Below are 17,601 nucleotides of genomic sequence, written 5' to 3' on the forward strand. Positions count from 1 at the left end.
TGGTTAACAAGACCAAACTGGTTCTGGAATCAACTTCACAATTATATAATCTGTTGATTAAACCATCTGAAAGGTTTTATAGGCTTAGTTCCATTATGGTCTGCAGTCTAGGGTGCATAGCCTTTTTTTTTTTTTTTTTTTTAATTCTGTAACGTTTGGCCTGGGGCATCTGTACAGTTTATGCCATAATTATGATGACCGCCATACCAGGCAAAGAGGAGTTGATTTGGGGCCCCAGAAAGATACTTGCAATTCTGTGTGTTGGTTATAGCCTTTCTAGGCCATTGGAGAAGGAATTGTTGAAGTCAGAACTGACCCCTGTTCTCCCCACCTGCGCCCACCGCCCCGCCTGCACTAGCACGTACATCACACCTTTCTAGAGTCAGTTCTTCAGAGTCCTGGAATCTGCTGAGCTGGACTTCTGGTCACATTGTGCGTGGGGCCAGATACTTAAGGGGCAAGCATTGAAAAGAAGCATAGAAAGAATTTTGATGTTTCTTCTCTGATTGGCTGGTATGATAAAAATTTCTGAAGCTAACACTAAGGACCTGAACTTGATTTGCAACCTGAAGGTGCTTCTTCTCTATTAAAATAAATTGCAGAGATTACCTATGTCATGAGCTTTAATTATGTATGTGAGGATGGTGAAAGGAGACACTCTTTTAATAAATAGCTTTCTGGAAACAAAGCTAGTGAGAAGGAAAATTACACATTTTATCAGGCTGTTCTTTCAAGTAAAGAATAACTTTCATTTTCAGCCAGCTTCTTGCCTGACTCTCTTCCCTTCTCCCAAATGATGAGAGAAAGGAGGACCTTTAAGATACGTTTTCCATACTGTAGGGATTTTTTATTTCTGGAGAGCACAGAAGCATTTCATACGTACAGGAAAGTATTGCCCAGTGGAATATTTGGTAATGAGTCATTCCCAGCTGAGAGAGTAAGAATGAGGTCTTGGGGGAAAATAGAGACAAAAGGGATGGAACAGAAAGAAGGAAATGAAAGGAGAGAAGTAATGGAAATCTTTTAAAATACAGATTGATAATCCAAAGGTGTCTGAATGAAAAGGGATGCTTATAAAGTTCTATTCACTTTATCATGTAAAGAAAAATTGTTAGAGGAGGGATTTCCTGTTTCTCCCCTACTGCATTATCTGAATTTTAAGTCGGTGTTAGAAATAGCCCGAACTTGTAGCGCATGAAGGGAAAACTTGTGAAGGATGTACTTGAAGTGTTAGCTGATTTAATAGAGAGCATTTTCAACACACTATTACTTGCTGCTGAGGGCAGTTGAATTTCTCTTTAAGTTCCCAATGTTGAGTCCTGCTCTTTGGGGATGTGCTTTTCCTTGGTCTGCGATGGGAAGAGCTGTTTTCAAGGGACAGGAAAGTGCCCTGTGTTTTTTTTTGTTTTTTTTGTTTTTGCCCTGTGTTTTTTGAAGTGGAGAATATCCTTTCTATCTGGGTGTAGTTCCTGGTGACATTCTCTTCCCTAAGGCTTATATTTTATAGATTGAGTAAAAAAAAAAACTTATTTTTATCAGGGAATGAACTACATTTAAAGTTAATTATGATTAAAGAAAATGGTCAAGTTTTTTTTTAATTTGTTTGCTCTTTCGTAGATTGTAGCATATAACCCAATAGGATTTTAATGGTACCTTGATTACTTTTACCATTTCTGGAAACTAAAAAAATAAATGCTTTGAATTTTGTGAAATTGATAAGAAAGATATAAGTAGTGTTATGCTGTTGAAAGTGTACCTTTTTTTCTGTCTCTTGTTTAAGGAAACTTTCTTATGGCATAGTGGATATTGCAGGTGATAGAAAAAGTACCTTAATTTGCTACGTAGGTATTTGCAAAGTCCTAACCGTATCAGTATCATAGTTTAATGACGTGTATGTGTGTTTCTGCTCTGCCACATGTTTAATCTTGAACTTTTATGAAGCATTCAAAGCTTGGAACTGTAAACTTGATTTAACACCTGAATGTTGGAAAGATATCACAAATTGGTTTACACATACCGAAATTACTAATATAGTAACCTGGGCAGAGTAACCAAGGCTCTGTTGGGAGTATGGACAAGTATAAAAATTGCCATGTTAGGTGTAAAAGAGCATTGTTTTCTTGTTGTTTTTAAGTTCATGGTGTTATTTAGAATTTTGTCTTTAAAATAAGATGAGAATATATTTTGAATGGTTAAAAAGGTACGTAAGTGTACTCGGTCATTTTTCTCAAGGTTTGATTTATGTAGCCTGTTCATGTAAGATTAAACACAGAGGTACAGTTGACATTCCGTATCCATAGGATTTGAACCCTCCTGTGTGAGGGCTGACTGCACTACACCATTGAATATAAAGGGACTTGAGCATCCTTGGATTTTGGTATCCACAGGGGTCCTGGGAACACCCCCCCCCACCCCCCATGGATACCGAGAGACGACTGTACTTCATAGATTCACCATTCGTCAGTCTTCTTTGTACCTTAATTAGCCAGGCACTCTGCTCAGAAACTTACTTTTTCCTGGCAGTTGATCCAGTCCCCTGTGACAACTCCCCTCGGGCTGATCATGTTGAAGACAACTTCAGAAGAGCTGGCTTGTCCCCGTGAGGACCTCAGCGTGGCTCGGAAGGAGGAGTTGCGCAAGCTGCTGCTGGAACAGGTGCAGACAGTGCTTGGGCTACTGACAGGTGAGCAGCTGGGTGGCACCAGAAGGCAGAGGCCTGCCTGCAGATGCCCGGGGTGCAGGCCCTGGCACTCAGAATTTTTGAGCACTTGCCTTAGCTGTTACTGAGACCGAACGTAAAAACAGAACGAATGTGGTGCCATAGTCCCAGCACCTAGCCCAGTATCTAGCACACGGTAGGGTCTCAAAAAATGTTTGTAGTTTATTTTCCTTCTCAAGTCTGTCATTATTTGGTCCTCACTATAGCCATGATTAATGCGGTCTAGACCGGGTCATGGGAATGTGATTGAAATGCTGATTACTGCATTCTAAGTAAGGTGGGTGGCAGGCACTTTATTTAAGATGATTTGAATTTAAATCAGGAGAAGTTGGAGGAGGAGGAGGAAGATGTGAACATTTCAAATTCTGAGTAGGGAAGTGAGACCAGGTGTGGAGTCAGCACCCTGTGTGCCAGGTTGTAGTTGTATGTAGCGTTTGCTTCGTCATCTGGTCTGTTGCGTTAGAGCCTCGTGACTATGAGTGAAGAGTAAGAATAAACAGAAAGCAAACTGCAGAATGAGACAGGAAGGTAGGAAGAGAACGGAGCCCCTGTGTCTCGAGGGCGACAGGGCGAGGGCCGTGCCCGCTGTGCTGCCGGTGGAGCTGCTGGTTCTGAGGTGCAGGGGCGGTGTCGGGCCATGAGGCCAAGCCGCGCGCTGGAGGCAGTGTTGCAGGGACAAGAAGGGTTTCTATCTCCAGCTCTTCTACTCAGGCTGCTTCTTGGATATCTAGGGACTTTTTTTTTTTTTTTTTTATGTGTTACAAAAGCGGTCGTCATGAGGTGGGCACTTAAAATTGGTTATAAGAGTGTTTTGATTAAAAGTAAACTTGCCATTTACCCCCCATCCTTCCCGAAATCCCTAGGGGAAACCCAGACCTCAGAGCATTTATTCATTCAAAGCATATTTATTGACATCCACAACTAGTTGTTAAATTTCTAGAGTTAGGGACCATGTCTGACATCTCTGTGTCCTACTTTTGCGGACACTAAAATTTTTTGAATTGAGATATAATTCACGTATCATAAAATCTACCATTTTAAAGTGTAACAGCTCAGTGGTTTTTAACATAGTCACAAGGTTGTGCTACTATCACATTGTCTAATTCCAGAACATTTTCATCACCCCAACCTCTGGCAACCATTAGTGTATTATCTGTCTCTGGATTTTCCTATTTGGACTTTTCATAAAAATAGAATCATAGAATATGTGACCTTTTGTGTCTAGCTTCTTTTACTTAACACGATATTTTCAATGTTTTCCATGTTATAATATTAAATATTTTGAGAACAAAATATTTTTAAAAGCTTTTATGATCATCTTATATGCCAGGTTCTGTAAGGAGATATAAAGAGGAATAAAACATAGTCCCTGCCCTCTAGTAATGTATACTCTAGTAGGGGAGAAAGACAATGTGTTAAGAGTTATGGTAGAGGTAATGTTTTATGTGCAGGCAAAACTGAGCAGGGAAGACTTCCTGGAGGAGGTGACAGCTGAGTGGAATTCTGAGAGACAGGTAGCAGTTAGTCTGGTGATATGTCAAGTTGGATTGGAAGGGGGAGAGCAGTTCAGAGGTTAAGAAGGAGAACACATGAGAAAGGAACAGCTAGTAAATAGTGCAGCGTGATGAAGCCTTTGTGTGGGGTGGGGGTGAGGCCTGACGGGGAGAGCAGAGGCCAGATGCCGAGATTGTGCGGATGGTACTGTTGACTGGTGAGGAGCATGAGAATATTAGTGGCAGGTTTGTGGGGAAAGATATATTGAGTTTGGAATATCCAAGTGGTGTTGTCCAGAAAAAGCAGTTAGACATAGAGACAGATGTTTAAATACTGATTCTTGATCAAATATATCAATACATTGTTTTTCTAAATCTGATTTTTATATGTTAAGTTTTATTTCTCTCTTAAACTCAGTTTCTCCTTTCTTTGTAGGTATCTTGGAGACTGTCTGGGACAAACACAGCGTGACTGCTGCCACCCCACCACCATCCCCGACCTCAGGAGAAAGTGGTATGGTCTGCACCATACATTGTGTTCCTCTTTTTAAATGCAGTTGGGGGTCTCAGCAGGGTAGCAATTGCTTATCTATGCCAGACACAGATGCACATTCTTCCTTAATCTATTTTTGGCCTCTCTGCCCTTGTCTTCTGAGTAGCTGACTTTATTAGTTCCTTGTAAGTACTTGTACTTTCTAATATAATATTTTGAACAACATAGCTTGTTTCTTCCTTGCCCATCAGGAAGGTGGCACCTTCAGCTTATGACTGCTGTCCCTCCTGGCTTGTTTTTCCCTTTTTCTCATATTTCATGGCTGTATTGCTCATGCTGAGGTTGGTATGAGCCTGTGGGCGTGATGTGTCTGCTTTGCAGTCATGCAGGGGTCAGGTCATAGGAGGTGGGTGGCAGCCCAAAGGAGGGGAGGGGACGTGGGCATGTGGAGTGCTTACTTCCTCATGGGCTCAGGGAAAAGTCATCTTGGCCTGGACAGATTGGGAGCCAGTGTGCAGTAATCAGCATTGACTTTACAGAAGTTTGGATTCATTTGATAAAGTGTGGGTATATTTACAGCGGCCATTAAATAGTTTACTGGCGGCTAGTTATTGTCCATAGTTATATTAATATCTGTTTCAAAAGTCAGAGTGCAGTTCACCTAAAAATGGCTACTTTCAAGGATGGACGGAAAGAGGAAATTGTGTCTGAGCAGGAACTTTTAGTTTCTAAATGGCTTCTGTTTACATTAAATGATCACAAATGCTTTTCAAGTAGAGTACATCCTGTGAACTGGCACATACTACTTCCTCTACTGTAAAGGTTGATGTGGCTAATGAGAAATGTTTTCTCATCTTTCTCCTTTACCTCAAGGAAATAGGCTGTTGAAATCAGACATCTCTGAGCCCTAGCTGTTTCATGTAGCCTGTTGTTAATATGTGGAAGTTGAAATTCTTGCAGAGTTACTGTAGAATTGAAAATACATCATGAAGTTTTGAGGACTGCTTACAGTTTACTAATTTATTTCGATTCTATTTATCATACTTGGATTAAAAACTGTTAGAGAGTCACTTGCCATACTTCTTAGGTTAAAAACTATTACAGAGTTCTAGAGTATATTAGAAGCCTACAGGAAATTGAACTTTATTTGTATTTGGTGGCAAACCTTCATTTTCAAAGTGGATCTTTGAGGTGACTTAGCAGATTTATATTTTGCAATATTTGAATGATTAAAGAAAAAATTGCAAAGATGCAGAGATTTGATTTTTGAGTATACACCTTGGAATCTCTTGCAGTTTGGCTGATCTTAAAATTTGTCATCTCAGGAATTCCCTGGTTGTCCAATGGTTAGGACTCCGTGCTCTCACTGACGAGGGCCCGGGTTCAATCCCTGGTGGGGGAGCTAGAATCCCACAAGACGTGTGGTGTGGCCAAAAAAAAAAAAAAATTTGTCATCTCATTTCAATAGTAGTTTGCAAAAATTGGTTCTTTTGATAGTTGAATACTATCTTAGTATCCAGGTTAAGTGAGCAGCAGCAGTTTACTTTAGTAAAACTTGTTTTTCTGATATCGTTTTCCAGTACCAAAAGCTGTGAGTTTTAGTTGGCTTCTTTCAGGTACATGTTCTGAGCTAACTCAGTTTATACTTTGATAGACTTATATCCTGGAGGCCACGTTGGAGAATATTAGATAATACAAATAAAAAATAAATGCTTGACTCTTTCATGTGTTGCCTAGGTTTTGTTTATGAGGTTAGGGGAAATAAAATAAGAGCCCAGCTGACATTCCATATAAACAAAACCTAAAAATATGATGAGTGCTTTTTGAGAGTTGCCTCTTAGACATTATTAAAATTTTTGAAGTCTTGAATATTAGTATTTGAGAAAAAGCAAAATAAATTGAGACTGGTGGGGGGGTGGACTAGGGAGTTAAGTAAGCTTTTAAGTTGGTACACTTCCTCTTTTAAAAAAAAAATTGCATGTTCACTTGTTAACTCTGTGAGAGTTGTGAGTGAAGTCATCAGATCTTGCTTCACTATATGGGCAGTGCTAATGATTTAATCAACATTTATTTTGATGCTTTTGCTCAACTGCCTTTGTGCCCTTAAGACACCAAGTTAAGTGGTAAAATGTCTAGAAAATTCTTTAGCTCTCTTGACTGTGAGTTCAGTTTTATAGAGGAAATTCTGAGAAACCATGGGGCCCAGTGAATAAACTCAGATAATTCCTAAACATACCCCATCAGCAGTCCCTGCCAGACTCTCACTGCCCTGCCCAGCTGCCCATCAGACTTGGCCCTGTGGGCTTTTGGTCTCTTTTCTCATATGTTTTCTTGTAATGTCATTTTCTGTCTGATCACTTTCAAAGAATAAAACCCAGGGACTAGTCCCTGCAACAACTGCTCTAACAGTCTGGTTATAGAAAAAGTTTTGACGGGTGTGTGTAGTTTATTTCTCAGAATAGTTCCCCAAATTATTGCCTCATCTCCTAAACTCACCTCACTAGACCAGAATCCTGTGAAATTGATGATGGTTTTCTCTCTTATTTACAAAAAGGAAGCTGGGGTTCATGGCAGGTGACTTGCCAGAGGTCACACCACCAGTGAGGGGTGGGACAGTGACGTGAACCCATCATTCCCAGTCGAGGCGCACTGTCTTTCTTCTAAGTTTGCTGTCTCGGTCACTCTCACCATTTCTGCCCGCCTCCTCCTTCCCCTGGTTGAGTCCTGGCTCGCTGCTTACTTGGTTTACCTTCTCTGACCTTGGATGTCCTCTCTGTAGAAGAGCAACTCTGCTCTGAGGAGTGAGTGAGGGGAGGTGTGGACGTACCGTCTGTATGCCGTCGTGTGGATGTACCGTCTGTATGCCGTCGTGTGGATGTACCGTCTGTATGCCGTCGTGTGGATGTACCGTCTGTATGCCGTCGTGCGGCTTCCTTCTGCGCTCGTGCAGCCTCAGCCCTCTTCCTTAGTTACTCTCCTCTTGTCCTCGCTTCTTTTTGCTTGGAAAATGGGAAAAAAAAGTGAACAAAACGAAATTACATAAATACTGTAGTTCTGAGCTAGCTTTGATTGTTCTGTAATAAAAATTAAGGGGCCATATCGTTCTTGCACACATGGTATTTAGTTTTAAATATAAATGTGTATATATACTGGCTATGGAAAGTTTTTTAGGGTGAAGATGTCTTAGCCCTAATTGATTGCGACCAGTTTACACCTTCTGGGTTTTTTCCCAAACTCTTTACAAGATGCACATGTTCGTGTACTTGCAGATCTTTTCACCTGTAGAAAAATGGGACTTGGGATCACAACTCTTGTGATCTTGTTTCCTCCTCCCAAGGGTTCCTTAAAAAGAGTTTCTCCCCATTTTACTGGACTGAGGCTACAGTTAGGTCGGAGGATCTTAGTTGGGGTGATTTAGCCCTGGAGGGGATATTTGGCAATGTGGAGAAATTTTTTGTTTAACATAACTGAAGAAAGAGTACTACTGGCATCTGGTGAGTGGAGGCCAGGGATGCTGCTAATACCCTTCAGTGCACAGAACAATAAAGAATTATCCAACCCCAAATGTGAATAGTGCTGAGGTTGAGAAACTCTTAATAAATATAGAACTGAATAGAAAACATGTGGAATTTCAGTAAGTAAGAAAAGAAAAAAGCTGAGGGGATCTTTGCATGAAAGCCCATTACAAGTGTTCCAACCATGTCTGGGTTACTTCCAAGTTAGTAAATGCCCCAGAGTAGCCTACATACTACTTGGGGCGTGGGTGCCTGTTGCCACCAGGGCCTGGCCCAATTCAGGGACGATGAGGTTGGTCACAGGTTTTTTAAAATCTAAGAGCCCTCTTACAAGCCCTCTTTATAATCAAGAGCTTGTTAAAGCTCTCTCAGCATGGCTTTGGAAATGCTGCAGCATGAAGCAGGGTCTCTGTTCTGTGGCGATTCCTTCACTTGGATTAAAATACAATTTTGGAAGAATTCTTCTATGATTTACTAAAATTCCCTGAAACATTTAAAGTTGAGTAAAATAATTTTTATCGAGAAACAACATTAAAAGATACTTGTTTTGAGGGGAAAAAATAGTCAGAGATCATCCTATCCACATAAATAGGTTTTACCTTTGCATACTCCCGTTCAGTCTTTGTTCTTGTGCTTATACCTTTCTATAGTTTCTGTCATGGTGTACACATGCTATTTTACATATGACTTTGGATCTTATATATTTTTCTATATTTGAATATTAGCTTTCTGACTGATCATTTTTCTTGGCTGCATAATCTTTCCTGACCTGGCTTCTGGGAAGGAGCATAGGCTTTGGGGCTAGACCTGGGTTTTAGTTTCAGCTCTGCCTCTGACTAGCTGAGGAACATGGGGGAAATGCCTCATCTGTGTTTGAGTTATTCTAACTGTCTGTAAGTGCAGATAATCATAATACCTACTTTAGAGCTGGGAGCATTAAATGAGAATATGTATGTAAAGTGCTTGGTGCAGCACCAAGCAAATAATAATAGCACATGAAAGGTAGCTGTTCTTTTTTTTTTTTAATTATTATTTATTTATTTATGGCTGTGGGCTTTCTCTAGTTGCGGCGAGCGGGGGCTACTCTTTGTTGTGGTGCGCGGGCTTCTCATTGCAGTGGCTTCTCTTGTTGCGGAGCACGGGCTCTAGGCATGTGGGCTTCAGTAGTTGTGGCTCGCAGGTAGAGCGCAGGCTGAGTCCTTGTGGCGCACAGGCTTAGTTGCTCCGCGGCATGTGGGATCTTACCGGACCAGGGCTTGAACCCCTGTCCCCTGCATTGGCAGGCGGATTCTTAACCACTGCGCCACCAGGGACATCCTAGTACCTGTTCTTAGCATCAGTGTTATCATTGATGTGTTGCTCTCCCCGCACCCCCCCTTAGAATCCCATTCTGGAAGAATTCTTCTGAGCTCAAGAATAGGGCCAACTTTTTTGTTTTGTTTTTGTTTTTAAAGCCAGAATTTATTTCTATTTAAGAATGTTCAAGAGACTTGAAAAAGGCCCAAGGGCCCAACAGTGTCCGGGTTTAGTATAAGATCATACTGAGGTGGTGTCTGTTGGTTTCTCCATTGCTAAAGCCTCAATTTGATCCTGGTTGATAAATGCCCTGATAATTCTAATAGTTGGGTAATGGTGATTTCCTCTAACTGGCATCTTTCATAAATGGCCGTCAGTCCACGAACGATGAAAAAAGCAATACCAGAAACAGCCATTGATAGAAAGTTGTATGACTCAAGTGGAAAGCCACCACAGCAATTCCAAAAATCAAAATTATTAATCCAGTAATAAACAAACTGAAACGTTTGCAGATTCTGCTTGAACATCCTTCTTGCATTATTCTTTGAAACCAGGTCTTCTGATTACCAGCTTGAGTAGCTGAGATCATGATGAGTCTCATCTGGTATCAAATGCAGCTCTTTCAGAACAGAAACCAGCAAACACCTTTCAAGATAGATGCCAGAGGACAACTTTTTAATCTAGTTTTAACAATGGAAATTAAACTCCTTATTAATAAATCACAAAATCCTCATTTTAATGGCTGAGGAGATTGAGGCTGAGAAAGGTTAACTACTCTGTTCATATTAATCCAACATTAGTATAAGGCAGCAGTTCTCAATAGGTCTGGGGACCCCTGGAGGTCCCCCCAAACCCTTTCAGGGTCCCAAAGGTCAACGATGTGGTCATAAAAATACTAAGACATTGTTTGTCATTTTTATTCTCACTCTCATGAGTATACCGAGTAAAAAAAGCTCATTCAGATTCCACATTGCAATTAACCTTTAAGAAATGAGTACTCATCAGATTTTAGTATTAGAATAGCTGCCGTTATCTGAAAAGGCCACTTCCTTCTCTTTCAGTTGTATATCTGTGTGAAGCTGGGTTCTCTTCATATACTTCAATAAAACAACTTAGTACAACAGATTGGGTACAGAACCAGATGAGAGAATCTAGCTATCTTCTTTCAAGCCACACAATAAAGAGATTTCCAAAAATGTAAAAACAGTGCTATTCTTCTCACTTATTTTTTGGAGGGCAAAATACAATTTTTTCATTTAAAAATGTTGTTTATGCTAACATGTAATGGGCTTATCATTATTAAATGAATTAAATATTTGAAAAATTCTTAGTTTTAATTTCTAATATGACAAATATCAATAACCTACATAAACAGAAAGAAGCTTTTTGCTGTCCTCAGTGATTTTTAAGAGTGTAAAGGGGTTTTAAGACTAAAACATTTGAGAACTGCTGCTATAAGGTAAAAAACAAAATGTAAAAATTTACCTAGTATTCCACCATACAGAAATAACATCATTCCAGACCTCTCTTTCTACATAGATGCAGTTAAAGATAGATTAAACTGAATAAAAGGACCAAATGGCATCATATCATGTATTTTTTTTTTGGTATCATATATTTTTGCTAAAGACTATTCAGTTTTAGTTTTACTTGAATTTAACAGAAAGTATTAAATGGAAGGAATTGCTGACCTTGAGATGCTTTTTCCACAAGGAATATTAGTTTGTAAAAGATATCTCCAAGGATAGGAAAAAAAGGTTATGAAAACCAATTTCTTACTACATATTTTAATTTTAGACCATATATTTTGAGACTTCGTGCTTGTGAAAGGTGAGAAAGTTAGTTAGCACACCCTTCTATAATTCCACCATTTGTTTAGTCTTGATTCTGTATTTAATTCAGTGCTTGCATTAGTCCCTTTGCCACAGCTTCACCATTCTGTAATTCTTCGTTTTTATTTATCTCTTTATTTGCATGGTTTCATTGTTCAGTATTCTCCCTAAGAATCTGTGGGCAATATATTATTTGAATTTTTGCATGTTTGAAAAAAATGTCACCTTCCTTTATACTCAAAGGGGACCTTTGGGTTAAGTCATTCTTTGCCCCAGAACTTGTAGACACTGCACCACTGTTTTTTGGCTTTGACTGTTACTGTGAAGTCTGAATTTGGGGTTTTCTCCTTTGTATATGTGCATTTTCTGCCTACATTCCTTCCTTATTCCTGAAGTTTTTGTATTGATTACGCCTTATTTTTTTTCTTGGGGCAGAATAAGCCCTTTCATTTTGTATAGTCACACCTTTATTTCAGGAAAGGCTTCTTCTTGTTGTAGTTATGAATGTTTTTCTTCTTTTGTCTTCTCTAACATCATTTTATAGCCACCCCCACCCCCAATTTCATTTTGTGTGATTTCCTTTAGTGTTCAGTGCTTCTCAAAAATTAAGCAAGCATAAGAATCACCTGGAGAGCTGGTACAAGCACAGCTTCCTGCCCCCACCCACCAGGTTCTACTTCAGTGGGTGTGGGTGTTGCCTGATCATTTGTATTTCCGACAAACTTCCAGGTTATGTTGATGATGCGGGTCCACAGACCTCACCTTGACTAGCCCAGTAGTTTCAAATTTTTGGTCTTTGGACCTGTTTACTCTTTTTTTTTTTTAATTGAGGTATAATTGACATATAACACTGTTAGTGTTAGTTTCAGGTGTACAAAATAGTGGTTTATGTATATTTGCAAAATGATCACCACAGTAACTGTAGATCCATTACCACACAGTTACAAATTTTTTTCTCGTGAGAATTTATTTTACACTAGTAGCAACTTTCAAATATACAGTACAGAATTGTAAACTGTAGTCACCATATTGTACATTACATCCCCAGGACTTATTTGTCTTACAGCTGGAAGTTTGTACCTTTTTACCACCTTCACCTGTTTCGCCCTCCCTGGACCCCTTTACTCTTTTTTTGGGAAAAAAATTAATTAATTAATTATTCTTTGGGGGTGCTGCGTTGGGTCTTTGTTGCCGCACACAGGCTTTCTCTAGTTGTGGGGAGCAGGGGCTCCTCTTCATTGCAGTGTATGGGTTTCTCATTGCAGTGGCTTCTCTTGTTGTGGAGCACGAGCTCTAGGCACCCAGGCTTCAGTAGTTGTAGCTCACCGACTCTAGAGCGCAGGCTCAGTAGTTGTGGCACATGGGCTTAGTTGCTCTGCAGCATGTGGGATCTTCCTGGACCAGGGCTTGAACCCATGTCCCCTCCATTGGCAGGTGGATTCTTAACCACTGTGCCACCGGGAATTCCCTGAACCCCTTTACTCTTAAGAATTATTGAGGTCCTCAAAGAGCTTTGTGGGTTTTATCTACTGATATTCAAACTGAGAAAATTTGGAAATATTTATTAATTCTTTTAAAAGTAACTGTGATGAATTCAGTGCATATTAACAAATAATATATCTTAATGAAAAATAACTTTTCCAAAGCAAACAAAAACATTTACTGAGAAGAGCGGCATTACATTTTTGTAAATCTCTTTAATATGTAGCTTAATGATAGATAGCGTTTGCTTTTTCTCTGTTGCTTGTAACTTGGAATGTAACCTCTGGAAAGCTCCGTTGTACACTTGTGAGATAGTAAAAGTGAAAAAGGAAAATAACATTCTTTTAAAAATAGTTTTGAATTTGTGAACCCCAAAAAGGGTTCTGGGGGCTCTCAGGGGTCCCTGGACCAAACTTTGAGAACTTCTGCTTTATGCTAATGCTTGGTTTTTTGTTTTTGTTCTTTTTTAAGGAGAATTACTTAAATTGGTTTATAAGAGATTTGATAGTGTATATCTTAGAAGCCTTTTGTGTTTCAGGTGACTTACTGAGTAACCTGTTGCAGAGTCCTAGTTCAGCCAAACTGTTGAATCAGCCAATCCCCATCCTTGATGTGGAGAGTGAGTATATCTGTTCCCTGGCCTTGGAGTGCCTGGCCCATCTCTTCAGTTGGATTCCTCTGTCTGCCAGCATCACCCCATCCCTCCTTACCACCATCTTCCACTTTGCGCGCTTTGGCTGTGACATCCGGGCCAGAAAGATGGCATCAGTTAATGGCAGCAGCCAGAACTGTGTGTTGGGTCAGGAGCGCGGCCGGCTTGGGGTCCTGGCCATGTCCTGCATCAATGAACTCATGTCCAAGAACTGTGTGCCTATGGAGTTCGAGGAGTACTTACTGCGTATGTTCCAGCAGACTTTCTACCTCCTGCAGAAAATCACCAAGGATAACAATGCCCACACGGTGAAGAGCAGGCTAGAAGAACTCGATGAGAGGTAATGAAAACAGGTGTGGCATCGGCTGTGCCCTGAGAATGAGCCTTGACTGTTTATCACGTTGCACTGCATAGTGTCTGTAATCCTCTTTGGTTTCAGAATCTGGGGCTCCTGGTGAGGAACGGAGAGGTAGGTGTGTACCAGTAAGTCCGAGCTTAGCTGGAAGGGCTAGGGTGGTTAAGGGAAAGGAGTTGAGTTGGAAAAGTTGTGAATTGTGTGAACTGTGTAGGTTGGTTGTCTTCTTTGCCCGTCCATTTCCTGTCCTCCCTTCCACCCTTGTCCGCCCTCTCCTCACTCTTTGCCTGCAGGTCTGAGGTGGTGCAGGAACTGGGACCGCTGCTCATGCGTAGCCAAGCACAGGAGAGGAGGCCCGTGGAGGTACAGGAGTTACACTTGCCCTTCCTTGCTTGGTGTTGCTTGTTGGTTCTTCCTATTTGACTTTTCTCAAGTGAACGTCGTGCAGTGTATAGGAATGTTGTCACTATTGTGAGTTTTGCACCGATGGCAAGTTTTCATCAAAAGAAAGGAGAGTTGTTAATGGGGCACACACCTGTGTTTCTTGGTTACTGTCCTCTTAGATGGAGCCTAAAATCACTTAGCCTCTCTTTATTAAGGACTCTTAGCAGATGATTCCACAGTATGCTGAGGCATGGTCTCATTTATTTCCCTTACAGATGATGTCATTTATGTATCTTCCAGCTTTCATTAATATGATGCTACTGCTGTGTAAAAACAAAAGGGAAAATTGGAAGCTTATATTAAGAACATTATGTTGACTGTTCAGAGACTTTCAAGCAGATAAATTGTATTGAATTAGTAAATATTTATAGATTGCCTGGCAGCAAAAGTTGTTAGTATTTTCATCAATTTTCCTTGGCTTGTTTTTGTTGTTAAGCTATGCAGAGTTAAGCCATTTCTTTTTCTTTAGAGTAAGCAGCAGGATATAAAGTCAAGTGCCTAAAGTTAAGACAGTTTTAGTGCTTTCTAAATTTAGCAATTTTAATAAGTTTTTCTAAAGTTGAAAAAATTGGTACATGAGATTATTTTGGTTTGGTTCATTGTAAACAAGCTTTGTGTGAAATTTTCTTTGTATAATCACAAAAGAACTCATAATCTGATATGGTAATATGTTGGTTTTACTTTTCATTATTTGATAATAGCTTCCTATTTGAATTCAAAAGCATCAACATTCAGACACAGCTTATATGTTTATATCCTTCTAGCTTTGGTTAAGAAAGGCTGTATTTTCATATGTTTAAAAAAATCACAACAGTAACCCAACTGCTTGTACCAACCATCAGATATCAGTTGTTCTGACTTTTACTTGTGGTGTAATGTTTGTTATGGCTTACATTTGGGTGGTATAAAAATGTCATCATGGATGATCTGTGTTCTGATTTTGTTACGCGTAACTTTTGTGCTCTTGGTTTTATATTTTAATCCTATGCTTCCTATTGCCCTGTGAAAGCTGAGAGGTGCCTGGAAGCAGAAAGGTGACATGAACAACACTGTGTGCTTGCTTCCTGGCTCTTGGGTCCCTTACCACTAATTCTAAACAGCTAAGTCCATTCTCAGTTGTTTAGGAGCTGCTTAACCAGGTTTCTTCCTCTCTTCTCCTCTACTGCCTTTTTTTCTAACTTTCTACTGCTCATTAGCACCTGTACCAGAAGGTGGGCAAGGGAAAGAAAATGAGGTGAAATAAAATCGGAGTTTTAGCTACGGAACAGTCTTGCTTGTATTCTTTAAAAAAATTGGGTTGGAGATTCAAATAAAATTGAGATTGTGTGGTATTTGACCCATGACTTCTCCTTATTCTTTAATGGGTGGTAGGGAATTGAGTGCATCTTCCTGAAGAGCAGCAAACTGGTTGATGTCTTTGAATAACCACATAAAAATGTGCAATAGGCTGAGCGAGGAATGAAGAGTTCCTGCTCTTGAGTATTAGTGACTGAAGGCCTCAGAGAAGCTTTTTTGTACTTGCCTATCTCTAAAAACACTTGATTAGTGCCTTACTGTTTTTCAGGTATTTGGCCCCATGATCCTTATCAAACAAATTAATTTTTTTTTTTTAAGCTGCAAATAAGCTTACCTGTGTGTGGCGGCCACACAGATTGGCCACCCTGAGGGTGCTAGGTCCCAGGAACAATATGGGACGTTTTATTTATGGGCCAGTTTTGCTCTTCTGAGGAGTAGTCTTCTTCCCCTTTATTATCTCATACATCTTTGCTTTAAAAAAAAAACAACACAGCTTTTTGCAGTTAGGAGTTTCAGAATTGCTTTTAGCCATCATTCAATATTTGGCTAAGGCCCAGTGTATCTTTTATCTTTTTTAATCTGTCTCTGAAATGTGGTTTATGGAGGTATGCCCATCTCATTTTCTAATCACCTTTTGGTATTTAGGAGCTTAAAATGACAGTTTCTGAAATGTGAGAGTGATGATGTGCTGTGTATTCAATAACAGAAATATCTTATCCTTGCAGCTGTGACCCACACTCTTCTGTGAAATGATTTTTGAATACAAATGAATTGGGAATTCACTGTGATGTGAAAAGAAAGAGCACTGGATTGGGAGTAGATGGTAGTCCAATTCTTTTGTGAGCTGGCTGAGTGACCTTGGGCCAGTCACTTTATCTCTCTGGGCTTCATCTCTAAAATGATGCATCATTAAATTGTCCCTGAGTCTTGTCCAGCTCTAATAGTCCTCCTCCCTTACATTTGAAATCACTTTTAGAATGGATTGGGATGTGCTATGTTTAATTAGCACCAGGAGCCAGAGGGTGGGAAAAAACACGAACATTAGGTTGCAAGACTGAATATATCTTACCTGGATGCCATCCCTTTCCTATAGCCTTGTTTTGTTTTTGGGTTTTTAGCACATTCGTTTTAATATGTTGGCCTCCTAGCAAAGAAAACCAGCCCTCCAGACTTGACACATTGAAATGACAGATGATCTGCCCATGGACCTTTTGAGTACCATTTCCTTTCACTTTAATTGGGTCATAACACTGAGTTAGAAAATATGAGGATGCTAGCTTATAAGATGCCTTACCTAGATAGTGTCTGAGGATTAAAGTTGCTTTTCTGCTATGTTTCAGGTGGTAATGGAATGAAGGGTTGCCTGACCTGTAGGTAATTGTTGCAGGCCTTTATATTTTTAACTGAAAGTATATTTGTTATAAATCTGTATAGTTTTGTACTGAAAGAAATTTGGATTGAATTTGAGTTCTCTTCTAGGGAGGTGGCCGAGTTTCTCATTGTCACCTTTTGTCTTCTTGTCTTCTTTAGCTACATCGAGAAGTTTACTGACTTTCTGCGGCTCTTTGTCAGCGTTCACCTAAGAAGAATCGAGTCCTACTCCCAGTTCCCTGTGGTGGAGTTTTTGACACTTTTGTTCAAGTACACATTTCATCAGGTAAAGCACTGGAACTGCCCATGTCTATCCCTTGCCACTCAAAATGTCTACTTTGTTACTTTCAGGAGAAAGAACTTCTTTATTTTATTTGTCAAACATTTATATAGTGCTTACTATATGAAGATTAACACATTTATCCTTCATAACAACCCTATGAGGTAGGTATTATTATCATCCCCATTTTACAGATAAAGAAACTGAGGCACAAAGATAACTTGCTGAGGGTCATACAGTTAGTAAGCGGTGGAGCCAGGATTTGAACTCATAGAGTCTGCTCTTAATCACTGTTACGTTGAAGAAGCAAAATATAGAAAAAGTCTGAAGTTAGGGCCTTTAGTTCTAGTCTGTAACTGTCACTAAGACTTAC

The 17,601-nt window shown here is 39.9% G+C and overlaps 1 protein-coding gene across 2 annotated transcripts in view; it reads left to right on the plus strand.

Annotated features, from left to right (window-relative positions):
- XPO6 (exportin 6) overlaps positions 1–17,601 on the plus strand; it is a 111,011-nt gene that overhangs the window by 43,377 nt on the left and 50,033 nt on the right. For both annotated transcript variants that reach the window (XM_007186336.3, XM_057528636.1), the window contains exons 5-8: positions 2,524–2,683; positions 4,649–4,726; positions 13,369–13,822; positions 17,108–17,234. In XM_007186336.3, coding sequence (XP_007186398.2) covers positions 2,524–2,683; positions 4,649–4,726; positions 13,369–13,822; positions 17,108–17,234 — 819 coding nt within the window. The remainder of the gene's footprint in view (positions 1–2,523; positions 2,684–4,648; positions 4,727–13,368; positions 13,823–17,107; positions 17,235–17,601) is intronic.

Source organism: Balaenoptera acutorostrata, chromosome 15, assembly GCF_949987535.1.
Source record: "Balaenoptera acutorostrata chromosome 15, mBalAcu1.1, whole genome shotgun sequence".
Taxonomy (NCBI): Eukaryota; Metazoa; Chordata; class Mammalia; order Artiodactyla; family Balaenopteridae; genus Balaenoptera; species Balaenoptera acutorostrata.